This window comes from Ambystoma mexicanum, chromosome 12, assembly GCF_040938575.1.
Source record: "Ambystoma mexicanum isolate Mex_15411 chromosome 12, UKY_AmexF1_1, whole genome shotgun sequence".
Taxonomy (NCBI): Eukaryota; Metazoa; Chordata; class Amphibia; order Caudata; family Ambystomatidae; genus Ambystoma; species Ambystoma mexicanum.
In genome coordinates this window covers 529,897,065-529,914,090 of record NC_090936.1, presented here as the reverse complement: position 1 = coordinate 529,914,090, position 17,026 = coordinate 529,897,065, and the positions used below count along the sequence as shown (strand labels likewise).

General features: G+C 42.4%; 1 protein-coding gene across 1 annotated transcript; it reads left to right on the top strand.

The window, feature by feature from the left end:
- Positions 1–4,782: 4,782 nt before the first annotated feature.
- LOC138514528 (olfactory receptor 8A1-like) lies at positions 4,783–5,739 on the top strand. The gene has a single exon (XM_069629995.1). It carries the CDS (start codon positions 4,783–4,785, stop codon positions 5,737–5,739), a length of 957 nt encoding a protein of 318 aa, XP_069486096.1.
- The last annotated feature ends 11,287 nt before the right edge of the window (positions 5,740–17,026 follow it).

Below are 17,026 nucleotides of genomic sequence, written 5' to 3'. Positions count from 1 at the left end.
GATAAAATAGGGATATTTTCAATGTCTGACACAAAACAGCACAAAAGGAGTGTAGAGTAGCAGCCCAGAAAAGGATTCCACAGTCAGGTTTTCTTGGGGGGAACTCAAAGGTAAGATAATACTTGCAGTCACTCCACCCATGTTATCTCTAAGGAGACTTTTGAATTCTGCCACAAAACACCCAAAGAGGATGTGGGGGAGGTGCCCAGAAATGAATCCCGCTGTCAGCTTATTCTGGGGGCGGGGGGCTCAAAAGTAAAAACAATACCCGCAGTCACTCCTCCTGCATTATCACACACTAGAGGAATTATGCTGAAGGTGGCTAAAGAGTAGAGATAAATAGTTACTTAAAAGTAAGCCACAAGTCCACTCCAGGAAACGTAGACAAGAGGGGGTGAGGTTCCACAGTCACTCTTCCGACAAGCAAACTTGGAGCGTGAGAAGAGCGGAATACCTATAACAAGAGAGATCAAAGGTAGAACCCGCAGTCACTCTCCTGGACTGCACCAGGGTCGTATAAGTTTTAGGGAGTCCCGTTGGCCAGGTAATCAGGTGATCGATTTGGTCCAGTTTAGCAGCCGTGTAAAATGACCAAAGTGTGGTTATGGTGAGAGCGGTCGTGTCGGAGTAAGTCAAGCTGCAATGTTATCTGCTTTAACGACAGCTCGCTCCTACTTACTTGTGCAAGTCTGGTCAAATGGAAGGAATCTCTCTGCAGTCTTGAAAAAATTAATTGTAAAATACAAATTAAAAAAAGGCTCTATCTGCATGTACCGGCTAAGGTGGCCAGTGGTCCAGTGTCAGCCAACAGACACAAGACACACTATGCCACGCACTGCACCTGTGTGTAAGTTTTAAAGATGAACTCCTACATCTCCAGTGAAGAGTGTAGAAAGACTTGCAGACACTGCAGTAGCTCAGCAAAACCTCCAGCAAACACAGCAAGACACATTGTGCTACTCACAGCGCTGTGCTATGTGCCTGTGTGTAAGTTTTAAAGATTAACTCCTCCTTCTCCAGTGAAGAGTGTAGAAGACCTGCAGACAGTACAGCAGCTCAGCAGAACCTTCAGCAAACACAGCAAGACACACTGTGCAACACACCGAGCCGCGCGTCATGCCTGCCTGTGAGTTTTAAAATTAACTCCCCATTCTCCAATGAAGAGTGTAAAAAGACTTGCTGTTAGGTAAGAATTGGTGCAATCACACTGAGTGTGACGATACAACACTTATCTGCTTTGTATTAGGTAACCCAAATTTTGGTATAGGTCTGTACTACACAAGTTGGTAGTTTGACTGAGCAGCCAGGCCTATCTTAAGAGGGGTAAATGTGAGCTGTAGCGCTGTACAATTGAAATTCGTAAATACAAGTAACCAAGTAACACTTACACTCAAGGTTTCAGTTATAAATAGTTCTTCTCCAGTGAAGAGTTTAGAAAGACTTGCAGACAGTACAGCAGCTCAGCAGAACATCCAGCAAACATGGCAAGACACACTGTGCCATACACCACCTTCATTGGTTCATCCCTATCTAGTTATGAGTGTCTCAAACTAAGATTGGAGGGTGAAACAGGTAGGGACAAGCTGTAGAAAGTATATAACATTCTTTGTTGGAAAAAAGGTAAGGGACCTTTTGTGAGAAGGCTCCTTGTAGGCACACAGGCGTTAGGCCTGGGGCGAATGTGCATGTGCGAACTCCCAAACACACAAATCAGCAGTCCAGCAACCCAGGAACAGCAAAGCAACTCTAGGTAAGTTTTACCAAGAGTCTCACAGCACCTTAGCAGTGAAGAGGAGGATGCAGTATGCCTCCTCCATGATGCAGCAGCAGACCAGGTCATCAACTTCTTGGTCAAGCAGATGAAAGAAGGGACACTGGAGTGGATCTCGCAGTGGCAGTTGCGTGAAGAGGCTTCCAGCAAAGTATTATTCAGGGGTTTTATGATTTTTGTGCCTTTTGGGAAGCACCAGTGAAGAGCGATTACCGCCCGGTCAATTCATCTCACTATCTCAGTCCAGCACTCTGATGAGAGGACTTCAAGTAGTGGAATGTTATCTTTGGAGATCTGGAAGGAGTCCACCAAAGTTTCAGAAGATTTAGATTTTCGGAAGTTGATGCACTGCACTGTGGCCACAGTTCCCAGGGTATCGGTCGTTTGCAGCCTATGAAGGTCAAAGCTCATCATGGGATGGATTGAAATGCAGTTTGTCTCGGGAATGATTGGTCCATCATTCTAAGGGAGTGCATCAACCTCTTTGGAGTTCTTCTGAAGCTTGGAACGAGGGGTCACACAGCAGAAGATACTCAGAAGACATCTTCAGTCATCTGGAAATGGTTGTGGGCATCTCTCCTCTTCTTCCTCATTTTTTCTTGAGTTCCAGTGGCAAATTGTCTTCAGCCTCAGGATCCATGCCTTTTATGCAGGACATCCAGCCAACCCAGTTGGAACTGGTTCTAGGCAGGCGCACCAGAAGACAAAGAACACAGAGTTTCAGAGTCCTCCCCCAATTCCTGTCCTCACAGACTTGCTAGAGCACTGACAGGCTTCACAAAGGATTCCTGCCAAAGACAAAAGTCCAACCAGAACCTACCCTACCCATAACAGCAGAAGAAGGACCAAGAAGAGACAAGCAAACAATAAATGGCAAAAAAGAATACTATCACCATTTTGGGTCACTTTTGACCTTTCTCTGCACTACCACGGCTGTGAGTGCAACCTGGAGGTAACACTTGCACAGAGGTAGGTAGGATAAAACCACTGCCACCAGCTACTCAGATTTGCTTGTCACTGTAACCAAAACATTAAAGGAGCAGTAAGAAATGGGATACTGTGTAACCCCTCAGGCCTACATATACGTTGGGGTGTGTGATCTCACAATATAAAGGTTAGGAAGGATACTAAACATCATCCTGACCTTGGGAACATGAGTTCTTACAAGGAAAATGGGAGAAAATTAAAAGGGAAGACCAAGGGGCGCCCAGCCATCCTGCACAGTGAGTGCCGTGTGTATCAAAATGAAATGACAGATGCTATAGAACATGAAGGAAAGTATTTCTCCAAGAGACTGTTACAAAAATAAATACAAAGTCTCTCAAAAGAAAGGGTAAAAGATTGAGTGAGTGTGGCAAAAGGTTCACACCACCTCAGGGGAACAGACCAAAAATCCATATGTCCAGTAAAAAGTGCAGGGGGACTTACATAAGAAGGAGACTGTGCATGAAAATGAAAATCTGCCATAACACTGGGTTAGGGAGGAGATGCTTTCAGATGAGAGAGAGAGGGATGGCCGTGGGACCCATTGAAATTTCAATAACATTACTCTTGCTGTTCTTCAGCTTTGGAGTGTTTCTTGAGCCATCTTGAGCCATCTGTGACAATATGCCCTTACCCCTACATAGGACGTAGGCATTAGGTGGTTTACAATCATTTGTTTAAGTCAAATGTTTAATGCCATTGCCTTGTACTGAAAGCAAATAAAGTGAAACCAAATCCTCATAATTATCACTGCAAACGGGGTGACTGAAAATTAGTATAGGCGATAGAGGGCCCACTGAGACAATGGTCTGTGGAATGATTCACTTGGGTATGAAGACAATATAGTTAAAAACGTTCCTGGATGGGAAATATCAACAGATGCTATGGGCAGAGGTGGCTGCACACACACACATCTGTGGAATATATGCATCAACATTTGAGAGTACAGGAAAATTATAAATGTCATTCAGAAGGGGGAATGACACGAGGCACCACATTTAATGGAGAAACCTCTCAGGGACAGAAGCAGCAATGATTGAGAGGAGTACAGGAGGATGGGAGCGCATGGGATCAATCGTTTAGAGGAGGTTTCAATGACACACACAACAATGTGTAAGAACTTTGTGGGGATCAAGGACTATCAGAGACTGTGAGCTAAGAGGGGTCATCAGTGTCATTGAATTAGAGTCATGCAGCATGGGCAGGCTTTCTCCTCACCATGCCTAATCACCCTGACCACACCGTGAAAAGCAGATCCAGATTTGACGAAACCCAGAATGGAGAGCAGAGCCCAGTTTCAATGAAAGCTGCCATGTGAAATCAAATGTAGCAATGGAACCCTGATTCCCATTCAGATCACATCCTTGAAAACACTGCTTTTGCCAATTAGATGTATACACAAAAGCTGCCAAAAAATATGGATGTGATGCTTTATGCTAACCTCGTTGCATGCAGGATTTAGGTCTGACAGTTTGTACATCTGCTCCACATTCTGTTCTCCACTTTTCTCCTTAAATGTTTGTTTTTGCCTGATTTCTTGTCTATGGATATGTGTAATAGCATATATAGCTCTACCCAAGTAACAGTACTTTTACTGATTTAATGCATTGCTTTATTAATATCAGCACTCATCAAATTTTAAAAATGCAATCACACTGGAATTTCCTGTAATTACTCACAGATTTACTGTGAGGAGGTTTATTGAGTGAATGTATGAAAACGTTGTCATTTGTTTAAGCCTGACGGTAAGTATAATGAAAAAGACCAATTTCACATACATATGCTATGTAGAAACATCTCATGTAAGGTTTAACATGCACACTGAAAAAAAACATTATAATACAATGGTACAGTAAAGTGATTAGAGATGCTCTTTTGGAAAATGTTTAGACTCTTTCTCAAAAGTGCAGTTCAACCAGGCATATTTTACTGCATGCTTGCAAGTGACGGGAAAATGGTACCTATTGTCTCTTATTTTCTCTTATGTATAGTATGTACTGTACCCCAACAGAAACCTTACTGACAAAATGGAACCCGGCAACCAGACCACTGTGATGGTGTTTATGCTCTTGGGGCTCATGAGAAACAACAATGGGCAGGTTCTCCTCTTCATCTTCTTTGCACTGGTTTACCTCGTCACTTTGATTGACAGTATTGGAATTGTAATCCTCTGTTGCACTGACCCTCAGCTTTACATGCCCATGTACTTCTTCATCAGTAACCTGTCCTTTGTGGATCTCTGCTACTCCTCAACAGTCGCTCCCACCCTGTTGATGGGTTTACTTGTGGACCGTAATGCAATATCCATCACTGGATGCGCAGTTCAGCTATTCTTCTTCACCACCTTCTGCATTGCAGAATCTATCCTCCTCACAGTGATGGCATTTGATCGCTACACAGCCATCTGTAAGCCACTGCATTATACATCTGTAATGACCAGGAGGTTTTGTACTCAGCTGGTCGCTCTACCCTATGTATGTGGCCTTCTAACTGGAGCCACATACGCATTTTTCACATTTAGGCTTTCGTTTTGTGATAGCAAGATCCCACACTATTTTTGTGACCTGTTTCCATTTTTTAAACTGTCTTGTGTTGATACCACACTCATAGAGATACTAGTGTACACAACAATTACAATCTTCGGATCTTGCAATATCATGACATTGATTGTGTCATATGCCTATATCATCATTACTATTTTGCAGATTCGTTCATCCACAGGAAGGCAAAAGATCTTCTCCACCTGTTCGCCTCACTTTGCTTCTGTTATTCTATTTTATGGCACTGCCTTTGCTGTGTATCTGCATCCTAACACCAAGGACTCAGTAGAAGCTGACAAAGTGATATCTGTGTTTTACACCGTCATCGTTCCCATGCTGAACCCGCTGATCTACGGCCTGAGAAGCAAAGATGTGAAAGCAGCTTTCTGGAGAACTTTAAAGACACACAACGTTTTCATAAACAATAAGAAAGAGCGACACTAACCTTCACACTGTCTATTGTTTGTATACAATGTCCCACTTTGGGCAGTTGTCCAAAAACGTGCAATGCATTTCTCATAACTTTGCATTTTTAACCACTTTTTATTTTTATCAGGCTATGTGGGTTACACCATGAGCTGTTGTCTTGATGAGTGGGTCTTGTCCCCTGCTTCATGTACTTAGGACAATATACGCTGGTACACATACATTGATTGGTGTACTCAGAAATATGATGTATTAATTGAGTTTATCGGTTTTTGGCCAGAAGGTTTTGTGTTTTGTAGACAACAACATGGAGTAAAAATGTTTGTAAGATTGTCCAAGTGTCATATGCATGTACAGGTTTCTCATCGCCAAATGGGTGAAAAAAAATCACTTATGTAATAACCTATAATGAACCCATGTTGAGCAAGAGTTTGGCAAGTGGGCTTAGTTACCTACACACATATTGCTCGTCAAAGACAGAACAGGGCTCTCCACAGCACCATAAGGAATGTAGGGGGAAAGAAGGCAACTCGGGATAACTGATTCTAGAGATGTGTTCGGTCCATTATGACTTTAGACTGCACCTATCTTCTTCAAATTCCCAAATATTCTAATGACCATGTCTGAAACAAAGGTGCTCATTGGTGACTTAAATGGAAGATGGCCCCTCTTTTCGCATACATTCTAAGGAGCTGAATCTAGCAACAGTGACTATTTGTCTGGGTGGTTACTTGGAATCATGAGATAACACTTTCATGACACATTTGGCTTTGCTTCATCATGTACAGAAACAAAAGGAATTCCTCCCTTGTTGAAGAGAAAATAGGATGTGTTAGTAATCTTTTAGTCAGTGTGTGTTTCCCCCGACCTGCTTCATTATATTTCACTTTCACTGGTGTTTGTGCTATGTACTTCAATTGAATTCACACATCTATGACATATTTTCTTTTTATTTATTGTGTTTGGTTATATCCAACATCCTTTACCAAAATAGACATTCAGAATTTAAAAAATGTATTAAAACAAAAGAGTTCACATATTGTAAAAACAGTATCACTACAATAACCAGACATCATGTAGACAAAATATTAAAATGGTTCATCATAGAACAGATTAAACAATACATACTTCATAGAATATCAACAATAACTTTGCCACTTCAAAAACAATTCTTTTACATGTCAACGAACATATCTGATGACTGGTGTCATGCTGAATGTCTTCTCTGCTATGGTATGTTACCAGCAATGCACACCAAAGCAGAAATTCACAATGGTGTGGGGCATGTTAATTTCTGGGGAATTGGGTGATTTACATGGATTGTGCGTGGTGTTCCTGCACCTACTAACAAAAGAACAAATCCATGGAAACTAATGTGGAAAGGATAGCTGCCATTCTTAAAATGGCGATCGTCATCCCTGTCTTGCATGTGTATAATAAAGGCAACTCTAGCTTTTTAACTCTATTTTGACTATTGCAATTGTTCCCCCTTCTTGGTAGTAGGGAGAATCATAGGTCAATTCTTTAATAGATACGGTTGGCGATATCTTTTAAAAGGCACTGTTTGTTTCAGATCCAATCTTCACTTGATAGGGATCAGAAGATTGACCAAGTCCAGAGTGGGCTTGGATGGTGAGCTGACACAGTTGAACAGGGGGTGACACCTGATGTTATTTTATATGAAGTGCATTCATCTTTATTAGGGACAATTATATTTGGTCTTTATTGGCTTAAAGGTTTTCATTCTGTGTTTTGCTCCCTGTTATGGGATGCACTTAGGAGGAAAGGCATGGACCCTGAAAATGGGTAGTTCACACAGACCTTATTTTAGAAAACTGTGGGGCATGTAAGCTTTGGTTTGAAAGGTGAGGTTTCAGAGGAATTTCCTATTCTTCTGGGTGTTAAAAAGGTTGTGTGCTTGCTGCAACCCTTTTAAATGTATTTAAAATATGTAGTGGCCTGGTTTTTGAAGGCAAGATTTGACTTCCATAAAAATCCAGGGGCCACCTTCCCAGTCTTGCTTTTTGTGGATACTGTGGTTCTCCTAGCATGTGTAGAAAATGGGACAATAAAACTCCTAGATACCTTCCAGGCATATTGTCAACAAAAGGGTCCTATCAAGAACATTGCTAAAACAAAAACGTAGGAGGTGGGGATATGAAAACCTTTAAGACATAGAAGTGTTCGAGGTGAGGATATTGAGACAGTTCCCTGGTTCGACTACCTGTGTATCTGCTTTCCTTCTAGAGGATCTTAGAAAACATAGATTATGAAATGTCAACTTCATCTGAGGCTACGTGGCAGAAGGGGTCTTTCACTTTGGAAACTGAATAGAGACTTCCCAATTATCAGCACAAGTACACATATATGACAAGAAATCTGTAATAGCTGCCATGTATGGAAGTGAGTTATGAGGACATGTCATAATTCACCCCATTATGGTGGATGAAAAAAAGGTGCTAAAGTCTCACAACCATATCTCTGGGAGCTCTTCCTCTCTTTTAGCTAGAGAGGAGCTCTGGATTTGACAAATGTACTGTGCCATGGCCCTAAAACCCTAACCCCGGAGGGTTAGGGTTTGCATTAAGACAGACCATGCAGTTCATACAAATGCACCTCAATTAAATTCAAGCACTGAAAGGTACAGCCCCTTTGCCTTTGTTGGCTCACATAAAAACCTGGCTTGTGAGACTTAATTTACAGGAAGCATGGGACGCTCCAAATTCTAACCAGCAGTAGGACGTAGTGGAGTAAAGGGTTTGTAAAGTAGTAGGCTGTAGTCGGATGCAGGGATAACAAGTTAAGATGTATTGCTGTGTTAACCTTTCCACCAGCCCCTCAGTATAATCAACAAAACATGCTTATTTTTGGCTCAGCTGGCTTGCGCTGTAAATGGTTAATCAATTCAGAGTTCGTAGGAATGTCCTCTTCGGCTTCTCGCTTCTTTGAAAGAATAATAAACAGCTCACATAAATTCCCTTTTCTCGGACGCTAGCTTTCCGTTCCTTCGCCAGCTGTCCAAAATGGGGTTTCAAAAACAAATAAACAGAGAAGGTAAATCCACAGAAGCACTGTCCTTTGAAATGGCTTACTGCCAGGTTTCCCTTATCAGTGAATCCGCCTTGGGTGTGTTTTTCTGCGCTGCCGCTCCTCGATCTTTTCCTGGAGGAGAGTCTGCCTCTTGATAAGGATCTCCGCGATGCTGCTCATTCAGCCTCCTAGTACGCCCAATGTACATTACCTGGGGATTCCTCCCACTCCTCTGTGATCTCCGGCCAGTGCTGCTGCTGTAATTAGAGACACCTGGTGAGTTTCCCGGGGCTTATTTTAACTCATGCTCTGCTCCTCCCCTCCATTCAGCTTCCACCCGCCTTTCCTGCCCACTTCCTACACCTGCAGCCAGTTTTCCTTGTCCCCTCCACCCCGTTCCATGCACTGTTTGTCCATCCCAACCTGTACTTCTATGTGTGTACCGGTGACTATACCGCATGACTGGGCTGTACCTATACTGCTTCCCTTTGTTCATTTTGTCCTTTCCCCACCTTGGCTCCATTTCTCGTGGTGGTTTATGGGATATGTAGTTTTGTTTTGTCCTGCTGATATAACTTTTTGGGGGCTGGGTCTGAAAGTTAGAATGGGGTCGTCTTTTAGCTGCATTGCCTCTTTGACCTCCTCACAGGGTTATTAAGGGTTTGTTTTGGGAATGGGTAGAGGATGAGATCTTAGTAATTGCCTGTGCTAGTGCAAGCTTTCCGACTTATTATGACATTCATATTTGTTGTTCCCTGGAAAATGACCTGAATCAAATGTTTTATTCCAGAGATTGTGGAATTGTATACACAGTTGAGGATGGGGCATCTCGCCTTACATAGTGGGAAGCGGTCTAGGTTGAAAGCACGTGATTGCTTGTGCACTCAGAGAGCCAGGAGACTGACATTTCTTATTCATATGCGTACCCTGTGTACAACATAGGAATAAGGAGATTGCTAGGAGTGTTATTAGGGAAGACGGGTTCACACTATGCGCAAGAGGCTCCCCTGTGGACCCAACACATAGCCTGCCCTGACGTCTCCTTTGCAGTGGCCAGCATTATGTGGCAGGCTTGCAGGTGAATGTGTGAGATGCTGAACCTAGGAGTTAACAATCCCTGTGAAAGGGAGTTGGGATTGTGAGAACTGAGAATGGAGTTACATTCCAGGAATGCTCCTACCAATAGTTTTACATTGTTAGATATGACTGGTTTATAATCACTGACGCTTAATGTTAAAAGCATGTAAAGAGCGAGATTTTTATTGTGTCTTAGACATTTTTTAACTTTTGTATTAACAATTTGGTATTGAGTGATTATTTTGAAGTGTTACTTATGTTTTATTGCTTTTATAGCTATTCGGAATATCACTTCTTGTTTTTGTGGTTTAAAAGGAAATGGTCATTTTGCAAAATAAGTTAAGTAAACGTGTTAAAAAAGAGCAACATTATATACACTTTACCAATGGTTTAGATTCTTCCTTAGTTGTATTAGCTGTTGGTAAGGGGCTGGTAAAATGGAATCATAATAAAATGAAACATGGAAAGCTTAATTTCTTAATAATTAAATAATCAGCAATACACCATGGCATAATGAGGCTATAGAAGGTTTCATGAATTATGTATGGAAAAGCCTAGCCATCCTGGTTTATAGAAGTTTGACAATAGGAAATCATATACAACTTCCTGTGGGTAGAAAGGGCATAAACTGCATATCATTGTCAAAAAAAAAAAGATAAGATGTATTTGTGAAGGTAACAATTTGGCAGTAGAAATACAATTAATCATTACACCCACATATCAATTGTCATGAGAATACAACAGTGTATTGTATCCATCCCCAATAAGGTTTAATAAAGTGCGCATGCGTATCTTTATAAGCATGTTATACATGTGATCAGAAATAAAGTCCCTTACAGGCCAGCTAACTGTGGAATCTTCTTCGAGGTCTATTATTGAAATGTGCTGCACAGGTCGAGGTTGGGAATCACTTTGGCTAATTAATTCCCTTTCATTCTGTCCACTTTTCTTCCTACGATAAGAATATAGCCAAGGATATTGATGGAGCCGATTCCTTAGCCTCGAATACTTTGTCCATCCCTCTCTTCTAATGCTTAGCCCAGGTGTTAAGTGAGCAGTTTCAGGTTACGATGACAAGTCACATTGTGCAGCGGACACATGAGCAGTATATGTTTACATACGTGCATACATTGGGGATTGCAAATGCCCATTCATTTGTCCACAGGCTCCCGAGTTCACTTATTAATATCCACAGTAACTGGTATATGGCCTCGGCAGGTGTGCAAAGTGTTGTCACAATCTAGTGAAGTGATCATCTACATTGGTTTTGTTGCAAACTCTCTAAGAAAGCGTTTTAGCTAAAACCGATCTGGAATTACAGATCAAGCTCTGTCACAAACAATGGACAATCATGCATTTATTTTAAAAAGAAACATGTAATCCCCATTGTGGTAATAAGCTCCATGGTTACATGCACATTTTACTGTGTTGAGAAACTTCACTATTAGCATGACAATGCGAGAGGTGGCTGCTATTGGCATATATGATGGCGAATGATCAACAGATTGATATCATTAGCAACTGGCAAAAGACATGTGAAGTGATTTGAGGAAGCATGATCCTTCACTTAATTAACTGCAGAGATGAATGGGGGTGAAGCATGTGCATCACATGGCCTGCCTTTCAGATGAACTAAAACATTGTTCACTGAGATATATTTCCACTCAAGAAATGAGCATTCTTTTGTGTGTTACTGTTCATATGTTTACATTGTCTCTCATTTATTCATGGAATTGGATACCCTTGAAAAGGAATAAGATTTTTTTTAAACACAGAAACAATATTTTGTAGACTATGGGCCTCATTATATGTATGCCGGTAAGGAATTACAGTGCTGGTAATTCCGTTTACTGGCACGTTTCTGGACTGGCATACTCTGCGTTTGGTGGTGGGGTGGCCGGATTTACCTGCAGCTCCGAGCTGCCGCTAATACTGGCTATTCCCCCCACGGAGTCGTATGTGACTTTGTGGAATGGGGAATACCCACCCTTACTGGCACTTGCAATCTGCCGGTAATTGTGGCAGACCAAGTGCTGGTAATGGTAACAGCAGCAGGGTACTACCTAATTTATAATGAGCGCTTTGCTTTGTAAATCTTTGTTTTTCTCCAAAAATGAATATGCTATAGTATAAACACAACTCTATTTGCATTATCATTGTACATACTTCTACTTGTTATACAAGAAAATAGTACTTACTAAGCCTGGTCTACTGTGCCCACACAGCTGCTATACAATATACTGATCTGAGTCAACGCTCAGCAATATAGATATTGGGGGTGTGGCAATGTTGACGAATGTGGCAATGATTCTATTGCTGATACATTAGCACAACTGTTCTAAACCTTCAAATCATAAAGTTTAGTGGTAAAGTGGCGGCGATACTTCCTGGCTGGGGGTATCGCCACCACTTTAACGCACAACTTCGGTGGGCATCTGCCGCAGGCAGAGCTATTCATCCACACACTTTGCAGTTACAACTATGATAAATTCGGTCTAGCTGGTCACACTGACTCACTGGAACACCGGACATGCCTCAACACCTCTAGCATTAGAATATAACAACAACCTATGAGACAATCTGGTCTTTAAGCTGGGTACATATCGAGTCTCCTGCACTAGCGCTCTGTCGTGACCTCCGTCAGCACCCTTCCAAATGCCTGACCTCTTGGGTTTCTTACTCGAGCCTAGGAGGCCCTCCAAAATCCTTATCTGCCCACACGCTCCTTAGGCCTCCTCTGAGAACTTTCCCATACCTGGACTTCGGTCCCTGAGGGTATACCTACCATAAAGCTCTTTGAGGCCATACAAATAGGAAAAGACGCTATTTAAATGACTACTACAATACAATACAATAGTTTAATGTAAGAAACTGAAGAAATAGCCACAATTGGAATTTTCACCTGCAGAAATGTCTCTCTCCAAATCCCCCATTAAGAAGGACTCCCACAACTGTTACATCACTTGCAATTGTGGTCTAAATCCACAAGACTTTCCATGGGAACTACCAGTCTAGATTCCAATTTATTGATCATAAAAAGAGAAATAAAGATGGCACTGCACCAGTAACTAATATCATCAGTAATTTGATTATATTGAACAACCATGTAAAATGTCTTACAATCTGAAAAGTGAGTTCTATTGTTTCTAAAATATTTCCCCCACAGTTGAGGCTGGACATGGCTGGTAACTGCCACCATTCTGATCGTAAGGTAGTATCGAGCAAAATGAGCGGCCAGGTTTGGCATCAAGGCTATTCTTAGTTCTTTCACCCACCAAGCAAGGGGGCGAACACTGTTGTAATCCTGGGGCAATTCCCTGTGGTGCTAATAGATGTTTTAAAGGGAAATTGTCGGTCATACCTCTATGAAAGTTCTGACTTGAGATCATCTCAGTATCCACTGGCAACTCAATACACTTCTTCCTGCGTGAATTCAATATAATAGGGACTGAAGCAACTAAAAACCCACCCACATCACCACATCAGAAAAAATGTGCTTCAGAGAAAACTCATCTTCTAAGCATCCCCTTAATACAATGTATTAACTCTGTCCCACTTCACTGGACAGACCACACCACTATCACCATACTCATTACACATGCTCTCATGTCCAGAAAGAAGCATGGTAATCCCACTATGTCCTTAAGTCACTCCTTTAAGGTCTTCCCTTTGGAAGTACTAGAACAAAAACATGGACACTATAATCAAACCCACAACTACCATTTTGACACTCTCTTATCAACTTTCAACCAAACCATAATGCATCTGGTTGACACACATGACCCCTTGTAAACAACTTTTTATATCAGTGTTAAACTGACCTCCCACTGGTGCATGGAAGAACTAAGCAACAAAGGGTGTGCCAGGCAAGGAGGAACTAAGACCACTTTAACCTCAATACATCATACAGTATGTGCTAGTCTCTAACCATCAAAGTCAAAATGGCATATTTGCCATTAAGTATTTCGTGGCGGCCAAAATGACTAAAGCACCCTTTATGACTATCAAGCACTGCTCCAACCCACTGCATGACTTGGTAATCACTTGGTAATTCCACCCCTAAATCTCAGCATCCTCAACCATGTGTCACCTCATTCATACCCTCTCTCTGCACAGACATGCATCAGCTGCTGTGCAAATGGAGGCATAGTCACTCACATGAGGACCTGCAACTTTACCACTCTGCCCTGAACTCTGTCAAGTCTAGTCTTGATAGACCTACAAGGAAATTCTACCTAACCCTCATTGACTCTCACTGCAACCATCCTTGTGGCTACAGGGCACTTTAAACTCCCTCCTCACTGCTGCTAAATCTATGAATTTCATCTCCACTCTTACAGCTAATGGCCTAGCTAAATACTCTGTTGTCCAAAGGTAGAGACTCTCTCCTGAACCTTCATCACACTCCATTCACCTACATTTTATACTCTGCCTACTCTACCATTATCCTCTACCTTTATCTCACACTAATACTGACAAAGTGCTATCTCTACTGATGAAGGCTAACCCCTCTTGTGCCCCATCAGACTTTCTTGCTATTCAGCTAGTCAAGCATATTGCCCATGTATTGGCCTCTCACCTTGCTGAAACTCTTCAACCTGTTCTATGACTCTACTTGTTGTCCCTCTATTTTTAAAACAGCCATGGTCATCCCTCTCCTAAAAAAGCAAGGGGCTGACCCAAACCTACCGGCTAAATTTCCTCCTGTGTCTCTCCTTCCAAACTACTCTAAAGTGCTGAAATGGGTTGTGTTCAACTGCCTTACCAATTTCCTAGACATTCACAATCTCTGAGACCCCCTACAAGCAGAGTTCCGCTACTGTCACTCCACGGAAAGTGCTCTCATGAATGTGTCCAACTTCTTTGCCTCTGCTAAGCACTCCAACATATCCTCTATCCTAGTTCTCATTGACCGCCATGCTGCCTTTGACACTGCCAATCTATATGATCTCCTTAATACGCTCTTTCTTCTTGGGATTTGCGATCAAGCCCTTGCCTGCATTTAATCCTAAATTGCACCTTGCCAATTCTCTGTCTCCTGGAGTAACCACACCTATGAACTCACTCTTCTAATTGTTATTGTTCCACAAGGCTCTGTCTTGGGTCCGCTCCCCTTTATACCCTACACCTCTGCTCTTGGGGCACTTATCTCTTCCTTTCAGTTCTAATACCAACTTTTTGCAGACAACACCCAAATGTTCTTCTTTTTTCCTAAACTCTCCTCTGGCCTTGCTATCAACGTTTCCAACTGTCTCTCTGCCATTATATATTGGATGGCTTCGCACTCTCTGATTTTACACTCTACTAAAACAGAGGTACTCTTCTTCCCTTCCAAAAGCTCTCTCTCATCTCTTCCTCTTCCTAGCTAGTTCCCACCTGACGCGCTTCCCTACTCTTCTTCAGCTAGAATCATTGATGTCATCTATGACCCTTCTCACACCTTCTCTACTTTCATCTTTGAAACTGGAACAGCAGTGCACCTCAACCGCCTTAATATTAGGAAAATCAGGCACTGCCTTCCTTTCAACACCACCAAGGATCTCTTAACCACTATTGTCTTCTAAACATTGGACTACTGTGCCAGGATCCTCTTAGGTCTTCCCAACTATGCTTTTTGTCCTCTCAACAAGATCATTAACTTCGCTACCAGGACTCTCTTTGAACTCCCTCAGTTCACACCAACTTCCTCATACCGTCATCAGGTTGGATGGCTGATGATACAAAGTAGGGCCATATTTAAATTTCTTCACCTGGTTCACAAATCTATCCATGATAAGGCACCACTGGATCTATACTCCTCTATCCAACTCTACAAGCATTCTCGTAATCTTTGCTCTACATCCTCAACTACCCTTGTGGCTCCTCACAGTCCCTGTGTTTCCTCTTGATTCTGCTATGTCTCCCTTCTTGCTCCACTTGCATGGAATTCTCTTCCCCTGGACATCTGGAAAACAGTCCACATGGATTTGTTCAAAACCAAACTAAAAGCCTACCTCCTCTTCGCCAAGTTACCCTCTTAACCTACCTCTCATCTGCCTGATAGCTAAAATGTTCCCTTGACTCTGACCTCCCTCTGCCCCTCACTTCATCTGCCTCCAACCTATCACTTCACTCATCATGTTCAAATCCCAAGCACAGCTGGCCGTACCACCTACCTGCATTTCAAAATGTACAATATTGGTTGTCCTTATGCAATGTCTACTTATGTTTTGTCCCTGGTGATTGTTCCATTTACTCCCCTCCACAACCTGGTTAGAATGTCTCTCAAACTCACCCCATTGTAAGAAGCTCACTGCTTCCCATCAAGTCTGATTTCTTATCTATTGTATGTTCTTTTGTGATCAAAAGAGCATTTATTTATGTGTTTGTTTATTTATTTATTTGTGCATTTGTTACAGCACACAAAACGTTCAGGTATCTCAGCGCTAGTTTGCTTGGGGCGCATTAGTTAGGTACATTAGTTGCATTGGGTTGCAAGGTTACAGGTTACATTACTTGAAAAGAGGTGCATGAAAGTTACATTTTAAAATAGAGAAGACTTTAAAAGAGGGCGGCTGGGGCAAGGCAGAAGGGAATGCAGTAGTCTTAGTGGGGGTATAGTCAGTTGAACAGGCACATTTCAGGTTTCTTCGGAAGGTCCAGTAGGCCTGTTCTTTTCTGAGAGTAAGTGGCAGATTGTTCCAAAGTTTGGCTGCCATGACCAGGAAGCTCTTGCCCCCTGCTGAGAAGCTGTTGAACGTGTGGGTCTTCAGGAGGTGATAGTTGTACAACCTCATATGGCAGGTAGGGGTGTATTTCTCTACACACCGTGTCACGTAGGTCTGGACAGAGTTGGAGAAACAACAGTGAACCAGGGATAATATTTCGAATTGAATCCATTCCTGGCTGGGCAACCAGTGTGCGGCTCTCCCGGCTTCTGAGATATGGCCCGATTTGGAGACGCCAATGGCTGGTCAGAGGGTGTTATTCTGGATTGTCTGGAGTTTTCTTTGGTTGCATTCGGGTGTGCTGGTAAATAAGGCATTGCAATAATCGAGCTTCACTTATTGGAGGGAGTGTGCTCGCAGCCTGTAAGGCGTTTAGGAGTCCAAAGGAATGGCCTGCTGCCATGACACAGGTTGGCTGTGTACGCCACTGCTGATGTGATTGAGTTCACGTGCCATGAGAAGTTGAGGTTGGCATCCAGGTAAACCCCTAG